Source organism: Lactuca saligna, chromosome 3 (genome assembly GCF_052625555.1).
Source record: "Lactuca saligna cultivar CGN05327 chromosome 3, ASM5262555v1, whole genome shotgun sequence".
Classification (NCBI taxonomy): Eukaryota; Viridiplantae; Streptophyta; class Magnoliopsida; order Asterales; family Asteraceae; genus Lactuca; species Lactuca saligna.
Window position 1 is genome coordinate 11,261,404 of NC_136419.1, and position 23,300 is coordinate 11,284,703.

Genomic DNA, 23,300 nt, shown 5'->3' on the forward strand with positions numbered 1-23,300 from the left:
CATGCATTAATATATTTGATATATAAAAAAAAAATTATTAAAAAAAAAAAATTACAGGTCAAGCAAGAGGAAATTGTATGTTGATCTTGTTCATTTGCGACTTCAAAAAAATCTAAAAAATCATGCTTTTAATACTTTTAATCTTTTATACTTGCACACTATTTGTTCATTTGCGACTTCAAAAAAATCTAAAAAATCATGCTTTTAATACTTTTATACTTGCACACGACATGGGCCGACATTGGGCCGATTTCATAGTCCATAGTAAAAAATGGCAGGTGATTAAATTAAATTCACAAGTGGCCTAAATCAACTATTATTTTAGTGGCTACTTTATAGAAACCATGGATATTTTTTAGCTAAAATTAGCTAAGCCATGGAGATTTTTGGTTGTATTTTTGAAATTTTATCCTTGTTCAATCATTAAGCAACATCTACTTAATTTAATATTTTGTACATTTACTTATTAAAATACTAAATGTTTACATCATTCTAATATAGACGTGTTCGGCAAAACTGACTGGTAGCAGGTAAGCAGATAACTGGTAGTTTGTAGCGTTTTGTTAAACGCTACGTGAGATATCTTTTAGATTTGGAGTGTTTTGTTTAAATTAAACATTAAAAGCTTGCAGTGTCAAACAGAGTTTTTTGTTCAAAACGAAATGTTTTGTTAAATGGTAGAAACTAAAAACTCTCAAACGATTTATGTCAAACACGCCCTATATCTAATATTTACAATTTTTTAATGCACTACATATATCTAATATTTACAACTTTTAGTCGTTTTGAGTTTTATTTGACAGTTATATGATCTTTTGCAACAGATAATCCTGCGTGTAGAAAAATGTTTGCTGATGTTTTAAAAAGGTTACTATTTCCACACATTAGCGATGTTTTGCGAAATAAAGTTTCCCTTGATCCGATACATTTCAGAAGTGAAGGAAGGATGGCATATTGGCATACGGCAAGGGGGACACCATAAAGGAGGGAAGGAGTAGGTTTTTCTTTCTTTTACAAATTAAAGAACACAATTATATGGTAGATAATATATATTAAAAGGGACCATAATAATCAGATAAATATATTTTATTTTTATTTTTTTCTGAAATATCGTCAGTTAGTTAACAACTACAATCCGACAACGGACAAATATGAGTGTGGGTTACTGTCAATCATGTGGTAGCGGGGATTACTTTATTTGTAGGGAAATCCGCATCTAGAAGACGTTACTTATATGATTTTTAATTATGTGGCTGTGGAAAAATAGCATACGTATCTTTTCATAAGATTATTTTTATAAAACTAGTGTTACGTAATTTTATATAAAAGTTCGTCTCGTGTTGATAACACAAAACTAACAATCTTAATTATAAAATGATGACATGTTTTTATGTTTGATATAAGACCAACTTTGAAATGTGAGAAGTTCAAAATAACAGAGGCTGAGTCTGCTTTGTTGTTAAGGTGATCATAATTCATAAACATCGATTTTGAAAAAAGTTATATAGGAAATTACACAAAATGGACACCCGCATTAACACAAGATGGACACATGTATGATGTATTCAACCAAAAACAAAACAGAAAATTGTGAACTGTTTTTTAGGAGGTTAGCGAAAAAAAAAATCATATACTATCTATTCCCACTCTTTCAAACTTGTAATACTAGTATATAACACCAAATAATATCTCATATAGGACACAAAAATAAAAGAAGAAGAAGAATGGCAACAACTTTAAAAAAAAAAAAAAAAAAAAAAAAAAAAAAAAATTGGGTCAGTGGAAGCCGCCACCTGAGATCAGCCGGCCGCCTGCTTTGCTCAAGTTAGTTTATGTTTGAAATATAATGTTCGAGACTATGAATTATGATATGGGTCTTTGTTTCCAGGATGTTTGTATTTAATTTAGCCTCTGGGGACAAAATAACATAAATATTAAGCAATTATAACTTATAAGTCAAAGTCTACGACTCTAACTTACAAGGCAGAGGTACTGTAGCTCATGTTTTATAATTGACAGAAAGCTTAGAAATCCAAAACAAATAAAATTTCTCTCATCTTTCGAGTCCTTTTGTTTTCGTCGTTTCCGAAACATTGTTTTCTTTGGTAGGTTATTATATATCTTTCTTAGACATCATAAAATAGAGTAATTACAATTTTGGATCCATACTTCCTGCAATTTTTAATTTAGAAGATTGTTCTTTTGTGCTTGTAATTTTAATTTAGGAAATTACGTTTTTTATGGTTTTAAACTCTAAAGTTATATAAGGAAATAACGAGTAAATTAAAGTTTTGGTACATATGTTATTTGCGCTATTCTAGACTTTAGGTCAAAGCTATATTTTTTCCCCACAAGAATGTTAAATTGCAGTTTTGTTCCACGTAGTTTGTATTATTTGCATTTTAGGTCTAAGTTTTAATACTTGTATATGGATGATCATTATAGTTTGTAAAAATTACATGTTGGATTCCTAAGCTTGTTACCATCAAGCCTCCTGTGTTAAATTTCTCTAAATGTTCAGTTTACCTCCACTTTTGTTTTCTTCTCATTTCATATTTTATTAAAGGGTTATTGTTATATAAACCCATAAAATTACAATAAATGTTCGGTTGTGCTTAAAGTTGAATTTTTTGTTCGATAATGTCTAAAATACATAATAAATTGTTCAGTTTTGCCCATTAATCGGATTTGACCTTTTTTGGCCGGTCACACCTTAGCTGATTGTTGAGAAGTGGCTTAGTAATATCTTACATGGAAAGCTACGTCATCGTTGCTTCTCGAGGGAAAAACACAAAGCATCATGAAATGAAGGTCAAGGTGATTCGAACCTGAGTTAGCCAATCTACAAGCAAGTGTTTCTTCAACCTGGAAGAAGTTTCGTCTTATAACTCCTAACTCCTAAATTATATATGTAATGTGCATTTTGCTCGATAATTAAATAATAGGTATTATTATTATTATTATTATTATTATTATTATTATTATTATTATTATTGATGTTGTTGTTGTATGAATTTATCCAGTGTTGGATCCTTGGCATTAGTTGCAAAAATAATGAAGTCGGGAGAAAGTGATTCTGAATCTGATTTTTCAGATAGTGAACCCTCAAAAGAAGATAATGCTATTATGGTATCCAATCCTAAGAAGTTATTTAATAAGAATTTCACTCGATTCAAGAAAAAATACAAGTAGGATAATTCAAGTTTGGAAAATCCAGGAGAAGAAATCTTCAAGAACTTTGTGAATGACGAAGAGAAAAAGGAAAAGAAGTTGATAGGTGATTTGGGTTATGACTGTAATTATTGTCATGGCAAGAATCAATTTGCAAAGGAATGCTTGTTGAGGAAGCAGAATGAGAATAAAGAAAAGGAAAAAGGCGAAGCTTATTATGTTCAGAAGATAGAGGAACTCAGAAAGAAGAGTACATTAAATGTGAAACATGCATTGATTGTACAAGAGGAAAGTGATGATGGACGAGTCGAGGTGTGGTCTACAGACTCAGAGGATGATGAGGTTAGGAAACCTACCCATTGTGGGTGCTTTGTGGTTAATTCAGAGAAGCAGGGATATGAAGGAAAGTGCTTGATTGTTCAGAATGGTGTTTCGAAACCTAAGGGATATGCAACTGATGGTGGAAAGGGTTCTAAGAGCTACTTTGTTGTGAAGACATTCTCAGTGCAAGTGAAAGAGTGCGAGAAGGTGGTTAACAAGGTACATTATATTCTCAAATCTCTTAGTATTTCTTCATCCCGTTATGATTCAAAATTAGATGACTTACGATATACTATTTCTAATTTTAGTGATAGTTTAAAATGAACTTGTATCATTAATTCTAATCTGACTGATCAACTTAACTGGGTAACATTTAAAAGTAAAGAGAGAAGATTAAGAATAGAGGCATTGAAAGTAGGGCTTACTAGATCACCGTGATGATATTATTTACCTTAAAAGAGATAGTATTGCACTTTTGAAACAGATGAATATTTTTTGTTTAATTGCTAAGCATTTATATTTTAATATTACTCAGTTGCATTTGGATTGTGAAATAGGGAAACATTTGCATAAAATGATTTTACCCTTTCTTAAATTGAAAGAGGATGAAATCGATGTTGATTGCTATAAATATGAATCGATTGTTTCTTTAGATTACGTTTCGATTCATATAGGGTTGGACTTGAGAGACCTCTGTTGACTCCAGATATTGAAGGTGAATCCGTAAATTAGACAGACTACAGATCAATGATAGTATCGTTGATGTATCTAACCGCAAGTAGGGCAGACATAATGTTCGCGGTTTGTCAATGTGCATGATATTAGGCTAGTCCTAAACTTTCACATCTTATTGCTATCAAAAGAATTTTTCGGTACCTAAAAGGCAACCCAAAACTGGGTCTTTGGCATCCGAAAAACTCTGAATTTGATTTATATTCTTTTGCTGACAATAATTACGAAGGCTATGAGCTTGACAGGAAATCAACATCTGGAGGCTGCCAATTTCTTGGTGATCGGTTGGTGTCATGGCAGTGCAAGAAACATAATACAGTCTCAACCTCAATAGCAAAGGCGGAATACGTAGTTGCTTCTGCCTGTTGCTCTCAAGTTATCTACATACAACATTTGCTCATGGATTATGGTTTGAATTTTCTAGAAACCCTTATTTTTTGCGATAATGAGGCTGCAATTCAAATTGCCAAAAATCCAAAACAACACTCGAAAACCAAGCACATCGATATCAAAGTGCATTTTATCTGAGACTGTTATGAGCGTTCGCTCATTCGGTTAGAACAAGTTCCCACTTCTAATAATGTGGTGTATTTGTTCACAAAACCGTTTAACGAAGCTCGATTTGATGTGCTTGTGGGATTTTTAAAAACGATACGCTTTGAGGACTAACTTTTATTTTTAGTTTAGTTTAAATTTACGCATTTAGTTTTCATTCTCTCCCATGCACAAATTTAGGGGGAGAAATAAACAAAAACTAAAAAAAAAAAAATCAAAAATCCAAAAATAGTGTTCTTTCAGTAGTTTTCTTCTGTAGATGTTATGATGGGAAGTGATTTCAACCGAGTGATAACAGACACTTTAGGTCTGTGTAAGGTATCAACACTGGAATATCTAGGCTCTATTTTTGATGCGATGGTAGGCACGAAAGATTTAAATGGACCAGACTAGGTATAGTTGAACTATGAAAGGACTGGAAAAATATGACTTAGATAGTTCTGTTTAGCCCAACAATACAACGCTCTAGTAGATTGAGCAGGGAGATATACATGGGTATCTACGGATACACTTAAGTAATCTGTATCTAGAACAGTGGCGTAACTTTTCCTTGATGTATGGACATATGTCCTTAATTCTGGTACTGATAGGGCGACTTGGAATTCCGATAAAGTAGGTCCGTAGAAGGTTATTTTCTTATTTTCTTTCTATTATTCATATGTTGCCTCCTCTCCGTGATCGGAAGATCCAACCTGGACTGCAACATATGCAACTCTACATCTATGCATCTTCTTATCTATGCAAATGTGTGTCTGTCTGTTAGTCATATGTTATCCCCTTTGTGTGATAAGTCTTTATCCGACCTACAACACAATATATGCATCATTCTACTTCTCAATCCCTCTATCCAGTTAGTCATATGTTTATCCCTCTGTGTGATTGGAAAATCCGACTTACGTATACAACATATGCATTCTAAATCTAACTTCCCTCTTAAAAATTGTCTGCTCACCTAAAGTAAGGACTATTCTGGAAGTTCTAGTACACCTAAAACTGAACATTCAATAGATTGTTTGTAGATCTCACTGCTAAATTTAGGTGGACAACAATATATGTGGTCTTCGTCAGCTAAATGGTCTTCTAGGATATTATTTAGGATCATTGGATCAAAAAGCTTGTCACTTGTATTATGTCCTCATCTGTTACAATTTTTCGTGCTTAAGTGGACAACAATACTGGCGATTGACCAGATCTATTCATGAAGGGAAAAGTATTGATAAATGGATAAAGGCTGTCTAATAAATTTGATCCCAAGCTCACAAAAATATTATCTGCAGTTGTGAAAAGGAGAAATTAGGGTTAATTCATTCCAATTTTATTTTTATTTTATTTTTATTTTTTATTTTTCTAAAAATCAAAAATCAAAACTTATTTCTATTCTAGTTTGAATTCTTGGATTTTAGTTTGAATTTTTTATATTTTATTTTATTTTTAATTTTAATTTTATTTTTAATTTTGTAGTCCTCAATATGTTTTATTTTTTAAAATAAATTGATGTATTGGGCTCGGACTTGAGGCATTTTGGGTTGCAGCCCATAGATGATGGACCAGGTAAGGTCCATGTATATAAGAACAAGTTCTCGACTGAAATCAGTTCTTACTCTCTTTTCCTATTCACGGCCGCAAACTCCTCTACTCTCTCTCATTCTCGCTTTTTGATTCATCTCTTTTTCGTAAAATTGTTTGCTTCTCTTCTTAGGTATGTCTGTTTCGATCACTATCATGCTTAAAATACAAAGAATCGACTGTAAATCGTGGCCTAAATCGAAGAAAACTCACTGATCGGCGTTCACGACCCTTTGTAGGGTTTGCGGCCATTGAAGGGTTCACGACCGTGAACCCGTTTGCGGCTATAAACCTCTTTTAACCATGAACCCCCAATTTTTGGACCTAATTTTTTTGTTTTTCACACTAAAAAAAATAATTAAATCCTGATTAAACTGTTTAATGAGAAAAACATTAAAACTTAGTTGTGTAAATCATTGGTTTCTTACTTGGCTTGGTTAATTGCAGATCGCAATGACAAACTTGAGGTTTTTAGACACTCATAACCTTGCTCTCTTCTCGGTTGATCCACCTGCTCCTCATGGTGACTTTAAATCCATGATCAATGGGTTGAAGGAGTACTTTTTGAATTTTGCTCTTACCGCAAGTCCAATTATTTATCAAGAGCCAGTGAAACAATTCGGGATAACCGCCATTATACTAAAAGAAAATGGTGAGGTTGTTTCGGTGGTTGCCACTATACACAACAGGAAAGTATCGATCACCGAGCAAGTAATTCGTGAACTTCTTCAGATCGATGGCCAGCTAGGTTTTCTAACTGAACTTCCATTGGACAAGACCAAAGAAATCGTTGCTCACATGGGTTATGAGGGTGTCTTTCCACAATACCTTGTGGTATTAGTCCCATTTTATTGCTCGATTCTCAAATCACGATCCCAAATTCTTAGGTAATCTCATGGTTGCAGAAATCGGGATTAATCGTCGATAATTCGTGAATTAATCGTCTGGCGTTCTCCAACCGTCGAGTATTAGGGTATTAATCAGAAATTTATGATTAATTGTGTATGGCGAGATTAATCGGTCAACAAAAGTAAAAAAAAAATGTCAAAAACTTTTAAAAAAATAAAGAGTAAATTACACGAATGGTCCCTAGGTTTGGGGTAATTTGCATGATTGGTCCCTAACTTATTTTTTTAACTCGGAAGATCCTTATTGTTTGTTTTTATTACGCGCTTGGTCCCTACTATTTGTTTTTCTTACGTGTTTGGTCCCTATCTTAGCTAAAAATACTATTATTTAAATATGAAAAAATGTTATGGTAGGTGAGATAATAAATTAAAGAAATCAAGGGTAAAATAATCTTTTTATGTAAGACAGGAACCAAGCGCGTAACAAAAACAAACAATAGGGACCTTTGGAGTTAAAAAAATAAGTTAGGGACCAAACGTGCAAATTACCCTAAACCATAGGGACCATTCGTGTAATTTACTCAAAAATAAAAAATTCAAAGAATGAACTTTTTTTACTCCAAAATTTTCAAATTTTCAAAATTTCAAATATTATAACAAAATGTTCATATTTTTGAATTTTCAAATTTTCAAATTACAAAATTTCATATTTTCTAATTTTAAAGTACTTGTTTTTTTTAAGATATATAAATATTTGATTAATTTTAATAATCTATGGTTCCTGATTAATCTCTGTAAAGACCGATTTATCCCTTAACACCAGTCGACCGTCGAGCTATCGTCGAGCGATTTTTACAACCTTGGGTAATCTAAAGCGATTCTCCATTTTAACTTGATCAGATTCTAAAACTAGCCCTAATTGGTAGAGGACTCAACATTCTCGAGATTGGTTTAATGTTTTTCGGACATGACACCCTGTTAAAGGCAGCCTACCTAATATGGACCATAGTTCTAATTGACATTCACAACGATGACTTACACACTAGAAAACGGTGGGGAAATGATAATAGATGAATCCAAAGGAAAAACTCATCCATAAAGGGGGATTTTGGGGCTGGACAGGTTCGCCCACAAAAAGTCATGGATCTGGGATCTGTATACCACATTAGTTTTATGATAATATTGATTTCCTCTATTATTCCAATTATACAATAAAAACATCGAAAGTATTACTGGGAAGCATTGCAGTAGGGCAAGAAAAGCAGGACACACCAGAAACTTTTTTTGTGAATGATAGGGATGTGGCGAACAACTGGATCAGGAGAAAGGATAAAAGAAACTGTTGGATGATTCCGATGACACCGATGTTTCTCCGGCGACTCCGCCGATTGGCCGACAACTCCAACGGTGGTCTGGCGACTCTGCCAATGGTCAAACTTCTAATTAGGTTGAGAGATGTCATATTTAATATTAGTACAGTGGGGGTGGGAGGGGGCTTATTTGTTGATTAATTAAAAAATAAATTTAAAAGTTTAAAACCAGTGCCTCATATTTGTTCTCAATTGTTCTTGATTTAAGAAATGTTCACATTTGAACACACACACACACACACACACACACACACACACATATATATATATATATATATATATATATATATATATCATTGTTGTAAAAATCCCGACTAGATCCCGATTAATCTTCAATTAATACCTAAGCGCTACCAGACCAACAAGAATACGCCTAGCGATTAATGCATGTCTACTTAAGTAGTGAATACGTAAAAAATGATGAAATTTTAACATATTAAAAATGTTTATCTCAATAGAAACTATTTGAGTAAAGATTAGTGTTGTGTTAATCATATTAACCCATTTTGTTATGATATTAGTGGTATTTATAAGCTTGTTTATGATACTAGTTATATTTATTTATTTTTAAATCAAAGAATTAGCAATTTATGGTCCCCGATTAATCACTGCCCCAATTAATCCCTGCTTCGTCGATTAATCCCTTAACCCCGGTGCACCGATTAATCCCCACATACAAGCACAAGCATACACACCAATGGTGGTGTTCACGCATAAGCGACCTTGCTACGTATGCGATCACACGTAGAACCCCCCCCCCCCCCCCCGACAACCTACCGCTTAGCCTTATATGTAGGTGGGGATAGGAGGTACGCGTGTGATTGCCTACGTGGTAAGGTAGCATGCGAGTGAACACCGCCTCCACTTTCTGTAGCTTCCTTGTGGCGTGACTCCAGCTACGGGAAAAGACGCTTGATTTGATTAGGGTATGCATTTTTTACCATTTTTTTATCCTTTGTAAACTTTGCATTTGGAATAAACAAAAATCAAATTTAAAACTTCATATATATATATATATATATATATATATATATATATATATATATATATATATACACACACACACACACACACACACACACACACACACACACACCAACACATATTTTCAACAAAAAAACACTTTCAAACAATATGAATAATTTTGGTGGGTTCAATTTTTTCTTCTTCATTCGATGATGATGATTATGTTGATGAGTTGGTTTTACACATGTTGTCCACAGTATGCGATGTGATGCATCAAAGAGGCAAAAGTTCAAATGTTGAGAAGATGCATAGAATTTCGATCAATGGGGGTCGTATCGCGTCACATGAACTTTTGGCACGTGATTAATTTTCTTCTGATAGTTTATGCGTCCTATCGAAATTTGAAGATCGTTTTCGTATTAGTAGAAATTTATTTGTAAGTATAGCTAGAGCTTTGGCAAACAATTATTAGTTTTTTCAATTGAGATGGGATGTTAGAGGTAAACATGGTTTTAGTACAATAAAAAAATGCACAACTCTTAGACAATTGGCATACGACATAGTTGCACACATACATGATGAATATTTGAAAATGTATGAGAGGACGGATCGAGAATGTGCCTATATTTTTATGAGTATATTATAGAGCTTTATGGTGACAAATACGTACGACATCCGACTAGGAGTGATGTAGAACAATTGTATGCAACACATGAAGCTAAACATGGTTTTTCAGGAATGTTTGGTTGCCTTGATTGTACACATTAGGAGTGGAAAATTTGTCTCGATGCATGACGAGGTCAATTCACACAAGGTGGTCATGGCGTGCCAACTAATATACTAAAGGCAATTGTTTCACATGACCTATGGTTTTGACATGCATTATTTGGTATGGCGGAGTCAAACAACAACATGAATGTGCTTGGCGCGTCTCTGCTATTTAACGATATTTTTCAGGGTAAAGCACCAAACATGTCATACCTTGTGAATGGACATCAATACAATTATGGGTATTACCTTGATGATGGGATATATCCAGAATATGTTGTGTTTGTCAAGTCATACTCATATCTGGCCGATGAAAAACAAAATTTGTTCAAGTTAGCATAAAAATCGGTAAGGAAGGATGTTGAACGAGCATTTGAGATCCTCAAATAAAAGTGACACATAATCAAACATCTGACACGAGCATAGGATAAGGCAAAATTGACGAAGGTGTTGACAGCGTGTGTTATTTTACATAACATGACAAAAGAAGAATAGATTAGGGCAATTTGTATGTATAGTCTGGAATACATACTTAATCCACCTATAGTAATATAAGTTGGCAACCTGACATACTTCACAAGACTATTGGAAATACAAAGTAGTGAAATACATCACAATCTACGCCATGATTTGACTGGTCACATATGGCAAAGACAATCCTAACAACACAATGATGACGAGGAGAATGAATACGTTGATGATGAAAACGAGGTCGGTAACGACAAGGACAACAACGACAAGTTTACTTTATGTGTTTTTTAATGTTTTTAAATAATTTAGGATTTAAATTTGTGTGTTTTTAGTTAATGTAATGTTTTTTAAATAATATTTATGTTTTACTTTTTTTAATTATTTTTTAATTTATTTTAATGTAAAAAAATAATAAAAAATAAATAAAAATGAATGGTAACCATTTCCAATGACTAATGGTTAATAAATAAAAATGAGTGGTAGGCAAATCATTCAATAGCTAATGGTTTGATGGTACACATGTAGTAGAGGTAACCAGGTTCATATATGATATATGGCTAATGGTTTGATGGTAGACAGGTAGACATGTGGTAGAGGTAACCAGGTTCATGTAGTAGAGGTAACCAGGTTCATATATGATATATGGCTAATGGTTTGATGGTAGACAGGTAGACATGTGGTAGAGATAACCAGGTTCATATATAGCTAATGGTTTGATGGTAAACATATGGTAGAGATAACCAGGTTCATATATAGCTAATGGTTTGATGGTAAACATATGGTAGAGATAACCAGGTTCATATATGGTTAATGATTTGATATGTGGTAGATCAAGGTTCATATATGGCTAATGATTTGATATGTGGTAGACCAAGGTTCATATATGACTAATGGTTCATAAATGACTAATGGTATACATATGGTAGAGGTAGACATGCGGTAGAGGGAGGTTCATATGTGTCACCACTTCTTGTAGTTTGTCATCATACCATTTAACCTAACTAACCTGTTAAAATTTAAAACCATTACTCATTGAGAAACCATACCCTTTAACCTAACCTGTTAAAATTTAAAACCATTACTCATTGAGAAGCAACCTCATTCACCCAAACCCCTGCAACACACAAAACAGTGAAACACCATGCTAAAAGCTCCGCTTCATACAAGCAAACCATCACCCACAAGATGGTTTTATCGAATTTACACGCTCGTTTACACAATCGCCATTTTCGCACTCGTTTATCACCATTGTTGTAACCTTATCCACTCTCCTTTCACCACCGTTTTCCTACTCATAGCTGACCTCATGCTAGCTTTCTTGTGGGTGACATGGCAAGCTTTCTTTCTGAATCCGGTGTTCCGACAGGTTTTCCCGGAGAACCTGGCACAAATGGCGAAGGAAAACGAGTACCCAGGACTGGACTTGTTTATTTGCACGGCTGATCCGTTCAAAGAACCACCGATTGGAGTGGTTAACACGGTGTTGTCTGTGTTGGCGTATGACTACCCGTCGGAGAAGCTGTCAATATATCTGTCGGACGACGGAGGGTCGCAGCTAACACTGTTTGCGTTCATGGAGGCTGCTAAGTTTGCGAGACATTGGTTGCCATATTGCAAAAAGTATAATCTAATGGACAGATCTCCTGAAGTTTACTTCGGAAGCAATCCATCCTTCTTCCCTGAAACAAGTGAAATCCAGGTGCGTGTCTTTGCATTACGAAGAAAATTAACTTTGAGATTGATGAACTGTGTTCCGGGAATCATCATCATCATATCCTCAAACCTGCTTCATTTGTTTTGTTTGGTGCAGGAGATGTACGAGATCCTCAAATCTACAGTTAAGAAGGTGATTGACCGAGGGACCATCGATCTGGATCAAATTAATTGTGATCGTACGATCAAATCATTCAGCAAATGGACCCCTGGATTTACACGTCACGATCATCCTGCAGTCATCGAGGTTCACGCTTCTTAATTTCCCGTTAATCTTTGACTTTAAGTCTAAAGTGTTTGTCATCACCTGTATATTTAATCATTTATCCAAATAATTAGCTTCATTCCAAACTAAATGCACAATGATTAATTCATATCAAATCACGATGACTAACAATGACATTTCAATGACATTGATTTCTTGTGAACAGGTTTTATTGAAAAATAACATCGATAAAGATGTTATGGGTCATTACATGCCCAATTTGTTCTATATCTCACGAGAAAAGAATAGAAACACACCACATCATTTTAAGGCCGGTGCCCTTAACACATTGGTACGCTGATTTTTATAATCTAAACATATATATGTAGTTTTACAACAAAAATAATAATTAACAACGACTTTAATTAATTATCAATACATTCACCTTGCATTTTTGTAGATCCGGGTATCAGGTGTGATGACAAATGCACCTATATTTCTTTCTTTAGATTGTGACATGTACTCAAACGATCCAAAGACACCACTTCGCACGCTATGTCATTTCTTGGATCCTAATGTTGATCCAAAGCTTGCATTTGTTCAATTTCCTCAACGCTTCCACAACATCAACACGAACGACACTTATGGTGCTGAACATGTGCTTGAGACACGGGCATGCACAGTAGGAATGGACGGTTTGGGTGGCACGTTTTTCATGGGCACTGGTGGCTTCTTTAGAAGAAAAGTTCTCATAGAAAACCCTAAAGAATCACAACAGATATGGAATGAACCAATTCAATCCAAAGATGTTTCAACATTAGCACACCATGTCGCCAGTTGTACCTACGAGGACAATACGAAATGGGGTCATGAGGTACACTTTACTTGACCTTTAATCGCGCATATACTTTTTTATCATTTTGTTATTATATATTAAACTAATTTGATGTTATTGATTACATTAAATGCAGATTGGGTTTCGATATGGTAGTTTGGTTGAGGATATATACACAAGTTTCAGATTGCAATGTTTAGGATGGAAGTCTGTTACATGCAACCCATCGAGAGCTGCATTTCTAGGCAATATGCCGATAGCACTCAATGACATTCTAGCTCAAAATAATAGGTGGTATATGGGTATGCTACAAACAGGATTATCCAAGTTTAGTCCCATGACATATGGAATCAAGTTTATGAATCCTCTCCAAGCATTGTGCTATGCACACTACCATTTCCGAGCCTTTTGGTCTATTCCAGTTATCATCTATGCCCTTGTGCCACAGTTCGCACTTGTAAACGCTTCCTCGATATTCCCAAAGGTTTGTACTTTGTAGACATAATTCTTTACGTTATTGTAAGTATAAAATGCAATCTTGATTATCAATCTAAACGAAATATAAATTTGTTGGTACAGGTTTCAGACCCTTGGTTTCCTTTATATGTATTCCTTTTCATTGGAGCGTATGTGAAAGATTTTCTTGATTATGTGATGAACGGGTCAACGTTCAAACGATGGTGGAATCGTCAAAGAATGTGGTTGATATTAGGATGCTCAAGTTACCCATTTTCAATAGTCGATTGGTTGCTCACTTCCCTAGGCATGTCGACATTTGAATTCAACGTAACAAGTAAAGTGTCAGACAGTGAAATAAGCAAACGTTATGAGGAAGGGGTATTTGAATTTGGAGTGGAATCTCCATTGCTTTTATCTGTGAATATAGTAGCGGTTCTCAATTTATTCGCGCTTATGATTGGAATTAAGCATGTTTTGATCAATGATGGGACGTTTGAAGAACTATTTGTTCAGTTGTTTATAACAGGGTTTGCTGTGTTGAATAGTTGGCCACTATATGAAGGTATGGTATTGAGGAGTGACAAAGGAAAGATGCCTGCTAAGACTACCTTGAAATCAGTTGGTGTGGTTTTGGTTATTTACTTGGCCTTCTTTTAGACATTTTAAATAGAATATTGTCATAAAGGGAAAACAAATAACATTAAGTTTGTTATATATGTCATTTATTTTTTTTAAATTTGTATAAAATGCATTCAAATAATATTATGTTATGCCATATTAGATGTCGGATGCAATATCAACGCTATGTAGATACATGTGAATAAATTATATCCTATTGAATGTCACAAATATACGTCTGTATGATTTAATACGTGTTTTTCTTTCAGAAAAGGCAAATATATTATATAAATAAAGGAACGCGATAGCAAGGAGCTAAATCAGTTCCATAGTTACAAAGAAATGGAAAGAGAAAAACAAAATATGATCATGCTAAATTAAACTTTTAAATGCTCCAAATGTGAGCAACTCCATTCAATCCAATTGCCACACCCCTCATTATTCATGTGTTTTCATTAAGAGAACGAAGTAATAATAATGTTGTCTGCCACAATACTTGGGTTCACCTTGATGTTTTTGAAGACCTTATCATTCCTTGCGAACCAATGAGGGCAGACCTGGTTTGAAATATTTATGTCCCTGATTCGTAAAGCTTTTGCCATCGGGATTCTATCCAAGACTACACGCCACACAACGCAACAAACTTTTAGTGGTATAATTTTTGACAAACATATAGTAATGCCTTTGTATGTGATCAATTTGGAATCAATGAGATGTCTTATGCGATTTATTTTGTACTTCTCGTCGGAAGACAGACCAAATTTGAAACCATATTTTTTTGGTTCCTCTGTATGATTTAATACATTAATCTAGTTAAAATATACATCAAAAACAAGAACCGAAAAAATATTAATTACCAATTGAAAGCGAGTAAAAAAATTAATGACTTAATAAACAAAGTAGCGTACTATTGGTTGTTATCTTATAATATTAACTATTTTAAATAGAGAAAATTATAAAAATAGTCTAATCCCTTAATTACTTTCTGGAAAAAAAAAACTAAATTACAAAAATAGTCGGCAGAAAAGCTATACCGAAAACGACGTTCAGAATTGGAGTTTTAGGTGGATGACATGGTCCTCCTGAAGGTATCACTTTGGAAAGGTGTCATCCGGTTCAGGAAGCAGGGAATCTGGGCCCCAGATACATCGGACCGTTCAGGGTTTTGACTCGGGTAGGTCGGGTTGCTTACCATTTGGATCTTCCAGCAGAGCTCAGCCAGATCCACAACACTTTCCATGTTTCTCAGCTATGGAAGTGCTTAGTGGATGATTCAGCGGTTGTGCCTCTAGAGGATATTCAGGTTGATGACATCCTGAATTACATCGAGAAACTAGTAGCTATTCTCGACAAGAAGATGAAGGAGCTGAGGAAAAGGAGGGTGTAGCTAGTAAAGGTGCAGTGGCAGAACCGTAAGGGCTCGGAGTGGACTTGGGAGCATGATGAGGAGATGAGGGAGCACTACCCGGAGTTGTTTCCTGACGTAGTAGACTTCAAGGATGAATTCTAAGAGAAGTGGGGGAGAATTATAATGCATGGGTCCTAGTACGCATTTAAATAATAATTTACTCATTTTTATAAAGCAACTCGACGATTTGGTAGCCCCAAACTCATCGAGTAGAGATTAGAAGGGACATGGGTTTTAAGAAACCTACTCGACGAGTAGGGCTGCCAGAATGAAACTCTAATTTCGGGGTTTTACACCCTATTTAAGCATCCTAATCCCCACTTACTAGCCTCATTTCCATCCCACAGGTCCTACACCCTAGATTCAGAAAACCTAATGCAATTGTGAGCTTGTGAGCCATTTGTGAGTGGAACTTTATGTGTTTTGAAGCTTATGAAGGAAGGATAAGCTTGAGAATTCAAGAAGAAGATAGTAGATCTTGAGACTTCATTTCTTCCTCATCATTTTAAGGTAAGCAAGCCTCAAACTTGCTTAGTAGCTTCTTAGATCTCTTTATCATCATCTTATTGGGTTTTTTGGTCCAAGAAGCTTGACCTTTGGGATTTAGACGTCCCAAGTGAGTGAACCATCAGATCTGGAATCATGGAGGGATTTTATGGCATAAAGGTGCAAAATTTATGACCATTGAAGCCCCATGCAAACCATAGGATGTTATTTTGGCCTTTTAAGCTCGAAAAGGCCATGCATGGAGTGAAAGGTGGAAGCTTTACGTGTTCATGTAGTGTTTAGGGTCTAGATCTCTATTTGCATGCTTTAGTTTGGAGTATGGATGGCTTGTGGACCAAGATATAGGTCCTAAAGAGTTAGGGTTTGAGCTAAACCTACTAAATAAAGGTATTAATGGGTAAAGCTGGAAACTTTACCCTTAAAAGGACATTTTCAGTGTACATGAGAAATATGAAGCTTAGATCTGAAGAGTAGGGGCTTAATCCATTAAGATGGCATAAAACAGACTAAGGAACTTGTCGAGTCCATAGAGGAACTCAACGAGTTGAGTCGGTTTGTCCCGATTCTATACCAGGTAGAACTCGACGAACTGACTCGGTTTATCACGACTACGAGTAGCAAGGGGACTCAATGAGTTAGGGGGATGAATCGACGACTTGGATTGCGATTTTAGGGTTCCTGATTTATAGAACTCGGCAAGTTGATGGATCAACTCAGCGAGTTGAGTCAACCCAAAACATTGACTTTGACTAGAATGTTGACTTTAACCAAGGGTAAAGTGGTCATTTTATCCTAAGAAAGATTTTGGAATTTTGACTAAATGTTATTGAGATGATGTTAGTCGGGGAATCGTGGAAGCAGACGATATAGATTTCCTTACTAAGAGATTTAGCAGCCAGCTTTGTGAGGTGAGTTTTACTCCAGTAGGAACGGCTCAAAGGTACCAGAGTCGGCCCGTTTATGTATGTTAGTGTATGTCGGACTTAGGTCCGATGCCAGGGTTTGCCCGGTGTAGGTTATATGTTTCCAGACTTCTATCCAATATCGGGGAAAGCTTGAGGAATGTTTGTATGCTTGATGTCTTCCTGATTCTTGCATATGTATGTTTATATGTACTGGGCTTCGATATGATGTCGGGTAAACCCCGAGGAATGTTTAGCTTATATGTTATGTGTTATATGTTCCGGGCTTCGGTCTGATGATGGGGCAAGCCCAAGGAATGCTTATATGTTTATGTTATGTGTTTATGTTATATGCTTTTTGATATGTTATATGTATGCCGGACTTCGGTCCGATGTCGAGCAGGGCTCGATGCCAAACGTGGTTCGATGCCGGAGTTCGGTCCGATGCTGGGTGGGGCACGATGTAGTAGGCTAGGCCCGAGTTATGTGATTATGTGTTTATATGTATGGTATGTGGTAGTTTGAGGAGACTCGCTAAGCTGCGTGCTTACAGTTTTCAATTTTAGTTTCAGGTACTTTCGCTAGTAAGGGGAAGAGCTCGGGATGATTGTATAGCACACACCACATCGTTTTAGCATGGGAGGATTTACTCTGATGTTTTGACATATGATTTTGATATATTGACAGATGTTATGATATTTTTGAGATACACGGTTTATGATTTTTATATGATGAATGATTTATGGCTTGTATTAATGATTAAATATGAAATTTTTGGACTGTATTTTTGGGATATTTCAAGTTGGTATCAGAGTCTTGGTTTAAGGGATCCGGGTGCACTCTCGAGTGTATCTGCACTCAAACTGAGGACTTGGTATAAAGATTTTCCAAAGAAAATTATTTTTACAAAAAAGATTTTTTAAAAAGAGAGAAAAAGGGTATGGTGCATGCAATCAGCTGAGCTCAAGTTAGTACTCCCAAATTATCCATACAAGTTTATTTTATGATATGCCTATAAGAAATGCATGCTAGATAAGGGTTAAGGATCTAGGAAGGATGTCTTATGTGCTTGTTATATGTGTATGAGCTTTATGAACTCCATGCTAGTACTGATTAGTCAGTGATATGATGGCCTAGTTAGGATATGTTTGATTATGTTTACTCAATGCTCGAATATTGTTTGCTTTGTGCTTTTAGGAGTTCTTGTTATATTTTACTAACTAGTAAATGAATATGCTAAGTTACATATTGCGATGACTAAATAATTTCAGAATGTTAGGTTTAGCTTTATTTCGCAGCTCTCGTTTGAGTCTAACCGTTGTAGGGTATGACCTCTCATTCGAAGAATTATTAGTCTTAGTGATATGTAGTGGTATTCGCAAGCTAGTTAGGGGGGATGGTAGGGACTTCTTATGCAGCTGATGCAATATCCAATACACCTTTAAGACCTTCGTAGACAAAAAAAGAAGACATCATAGATAATTAAGTATGCAACATATATCAACGATATAGAACAGAGGGAAATAGAAATATAGTAGTTAGGATTTCAAATGCTTGCCACTATTAAACATTGTGAAGAATTCGTAATACAACTTTGAAATTTTCACAACAAAAACAAAAGATATATCACGTATAATAGCAACCCAATGCGGAAAATAGCAATGACCCAAAAAGGGGAGGAAAATGGCAACCCAATAGGAATTCAACATATTTGACAATCATTTTTTGTATCTCCACAGATGGTTGTTTATAACAAAAATGTGCTCTATTATTCGAGTTTCTTGGGTATTTTGAGAATGGACAACAATAAAGCTCCAATGGTCAAAGATATATATTCTGGATTAAGGGAAGTAGTGATAGAAATCAAATAATCGAATCTTTTAATTACACATATCAATTGAATCATATCACTTGTTTAATATGGAGTTTACATATAATGAACGTAAATAGATCCAAAAAATTTCAACGAAAAGAGAAGATGATTTCAGAGTATGCTGTCCTATAAAAATTGTAATGTTCAAGTCCATTCATACTTTAAGGAAAAGTGTAGACTATCTCAAAGTCAAGTTAGGTGCCAATTAACCCAACTGTAAGGAATGTTTTTGGGTTTGTCTATACCAAGTATACATATTAATATAAACAAATAGCACAATTTAATTGATTTAAATAGTTATATTTTTATTGTAAGAATATAAACCTTAAAAATGATAAATCATATCTAAAATATAAAAGTCTTGTAAATACTCCCACATGTGTCAATGAACTGTATAAAAAATGCATTTAAAGAATTGTATGTCATCAGAAATAATCCAAAAAATGGTTTAAAACAAATAGATTAAACTATTTAAAATAAATAAATAAATAAGCAGCAACGTCATTTTTCATATATAAAAATAAAAAAATGTTATCTTAATAGTAGGAATAGCACTCCATTGCAAACAGAGAAAACATATAATATTTATCTTTTTCAAATTGTGGTCTATGTGTAGTCATCTTTAATGAAATTGCTGATGGATAGGATGGGTGCACATGCTATTTTTTGATTTAGGAAACGTAACAGTTTTTTTTTTTTTTTTTTTTTTTTTTTTTTTTTTTTTTTTTTTTTTTTTTTAACGTTAATTTTAGTTTATTAATATAATTTTTTTTAAATATACTGATATAATTTTTTTTGAATGAGATTTTACTCGAGGGATCCATTAAAGGTTAAAAATAATGAACTTATGTTTAATCTGCGGATCAATTAAAAGCTCTGCAGATCCTCTATAACTCTGCGGAATCTTTTATTTTTATTTTTATTTTTTATTTTATTTTTATTTTTTATTTTATTTTTGTTTTTTCATTTTCTTTGTGTTCATTGTCGTTTATTAATATTAATTATTTTTAAATACACTAATACCTTATGTAATTATGTAAAAAATTTGACAAAAAAAAGTTAAAAATAATGAATTTATGTTTAATATTAGTTCACATGACTGTTTGGGAATCCACATAACTGTTATCAGCAGATCAGTGTACTTACGTATGCTCTTTTTGGAATCACCTTTGCGGATTAGTGTACACCTCTGCATAAGAAAATACGCAGAACTGTTAGAGACTAAAAAAATGACTGACAAACAGCTCTGCGGATTACCAAACAATTTTTGCGGAATAAGTAATATAAAATCATTTTACCATGCGTATCATTTCATCGATTTTGTACCATTTCTTCTTCATTTCAGTTTTTTTGAAAAATTAATCCTCATATTTTCCGTCATAATGGTTTCTATACCATGGAGCGTCGAGGATAACATTCGTCTAACTCGTGCATATATTAATATCCACAAGACCACCAGGGTGAATGATCCAAGTTATTGGACCCGTTTAACTTATGTCTTCAACGTTGACCCTCAAACTGCCCCAGAAAACTACCGCAACACCGTTGACATCACAGCAAAGTGGTATGAATTAAAAACGAAAGTCTTGGTTTTCAACAATCTTTATACCAAAATTGATGATGCTCGTCCAAATAAAGATGAGGAAGTCATCCTGGACGCGGGGAAAGCAGAATACATATCCATTAGTGACGGGTTAGAATTCGAGTTTAAAGGCCCTTGGAATCTCCAAAAAGATCTCCCATATTTTTAATTTGTATTGCGTTTGTAGAAGGATATTTTAATGTAGTTTGTTTTTATTAGGATATTTATATGCACTGGTTTGTATTACGTTATTTATATGTATTTTGTTTATATTAGGTTATTTACGAAACCAGTTGAGTTAACTTCTACTTTATTTCATAGAACATAAAATACAAAACAATACAAATACATGGAAAACATATATCAGTAACAAACATATTACATAAAACATTTCACATAAAAAACCCTTATACATGAAATACTGGTGGTTCTTAACCAGATTCCAAGCGTCCACAAAAAAGTATAGATACATGGAAAACATACATCAATAGCAAACATATTACATAAAACATTTCACATAAAAAAAATCCCTTCTACATGAAATATTGGTGGTTCTTAACCAGATTCCAAGCGTCCGCATACTCAAAGTCTTTTCCCTCATGCTCGAAAATGTAATGATCTAAAATCATTTCTACAAGAGCTTCCTCGTTTGAGTAATAATAATTACTACTATTTTTAAGATGATGATACCATCGATTGAACCATGTGATTTTGTTCTTTAACTCCATCCACTTACTAAGAATATTTACGTGTACCCGATATTCTCCTTGTCCAAATGAGAGATTGAACCACTACTAGAAAAAAGGCCCTTTACGACGCTCATTGCGCGTCGTAAAACGCTCAGACGACGCGCAAATGCGTGTCAAGGAAGGCCATGTCATAAAGAGAGACGACGCGCTTTTGTGCGTCGTCTATAGACGACGCGCATTTACGACGCTCATTTACGACACGCAATTACGACGCGCGTTTACGACACGCAATGCGTATCAAGGAAGGCCCTGTCATAAAGGAAGACGACACGCATTCGCGTGTCATAACCTTACGACGCGCGTGTTAATGACACGCATTGCATATCAAGAAAGACCCTGTCAAGAAAGGCCATGTCATAAATGAAGATGACACACATTTTTGCGTATCATAATTTTAAATGTTAAAAAAATTATTATTTATAGATTTACTAATTTTCAAATTAAATTTGTGTTTAATATCTCATAATATAAAATAAAATATCATATACAAAAAATACAATCTATTACATAAAATTTAATATCATACAAATAATCGTTCCATGGAAAGATAAAACAAATTAATAGAAGTTGTTACAAAAATTTACAAACTAATTAGATACAAGAAATATAAAAAATAATATACCCTCAAATGCTTTTCAAAGTCTAATCTCCATGTCAGCTCTTCAACTCGCTTCTCTAGTTTGTCCTTAGCTTCTCTAAGGGCTCCAACATCTCTTCAACTCACTTCTCTAGTTTGTCCTTTACCTGACAAGCCATTTGTTCAAGGAAGCAAGCCATTTTTTCCAAAAGATTTCCAAGTTATAGTCGTGTGTAATGTAATTACTTTACTATATTGTATTTAAAAAAAATGGGGATTTACATTTACTTACCAGTTCCCAAAATCGGAAGTAACGCCATATGAGGAAAATTTTGAGCCACATGAAGTTTAGGACCTATATGTGGTAAATGATGCAGGCAACATAAGACAGTGAATTTATGTATGAATAAGTGAGCAGGTTGTGAAAATAAGTCTCACCCCATATCCAATAATGAAGAGAGACATAAGGATTATGATCTGAGGAATAGTAGTCATACTGAAAGCTTATCATGCGCAAAACAACTGCCAGAAAGGAATAAAAGGAAATTGTGTGAGAAAAGAAAAAAGTAGCTCAAATAAGGTCATTGGACTATAAAAAGGAAATGGAAGTGTTATGCTATTTCTGTGGCATTTTTGGTAAAAATAAAGAAATCCAAATGTTCTTTGTTATGGAAGTAGCAATAAGCACAAGCATGTGGAATTTCTAAAAGTGTATAGAGCTAGAAAGAGGCAGATAGAGAGAGAGAGAGAGGTAATACCAAAGTTAAAGCAGATATGCCATCTAAAGGTACCCCTAAATTTGTCCAAGTAAGCTCAATGGTCTCTACAAGTGCATTCCCAAAATAAATACAAATCCATACATGATAACACAGCACAGAGTGATTAAAATTTTAAATGAAGCTACAAATGAGAAATTAACCCACCCAAAACTGGAAAATGAGTATCCCTCATAAACACGTTTACAAAGAAGAAATGATAAGTTTAAGACCCAAAGTATAAATGCGAAGTATTTTGTGCGTCCAAAAGGTTAGCTACCTCCCAAATAGATATAAGGGTAAAATGGTCATTTTCAAATTCTTTTAAATTAAACCACCATATCCATGG

General features: G+C 34.4%; 1 protein-coding gene across 1 annotated transcript; it reads left to right on the forward strand.

Moving 5' to 3' along the window:
• The first annotated feature begins 11,697 nt into the window (after positions 1 to 11,697).
• On the forward strand, positions 11,698 to 14,755 carry LOC145034464 (cellulose synthase-like protein G2). The gene is made up of 6 exons (XM_078982881.1): positions 11,698 to 12,467; positions 12,579 to 12,728; positions 12,913 to 13,038; positions 13,147 to 13,560; positions 13,658 to 14,005; positions 14,101 to 14,755. The coding sequence occupies exons 1-6, from the start codon at positions 11,910 to 11,912 to the stop codon at positions 14,635 to 14,637; spliced, it is 2,133 nt and encodes a 710-aa protein (XP_078839007.1). The 5' UTR covers positions 11,698 to 11,909; the 3' UTR covers positions 14,638 to 14,755.
• Positions 14,756 to 23,300: the final 8,545 nt, after the last annotated feature.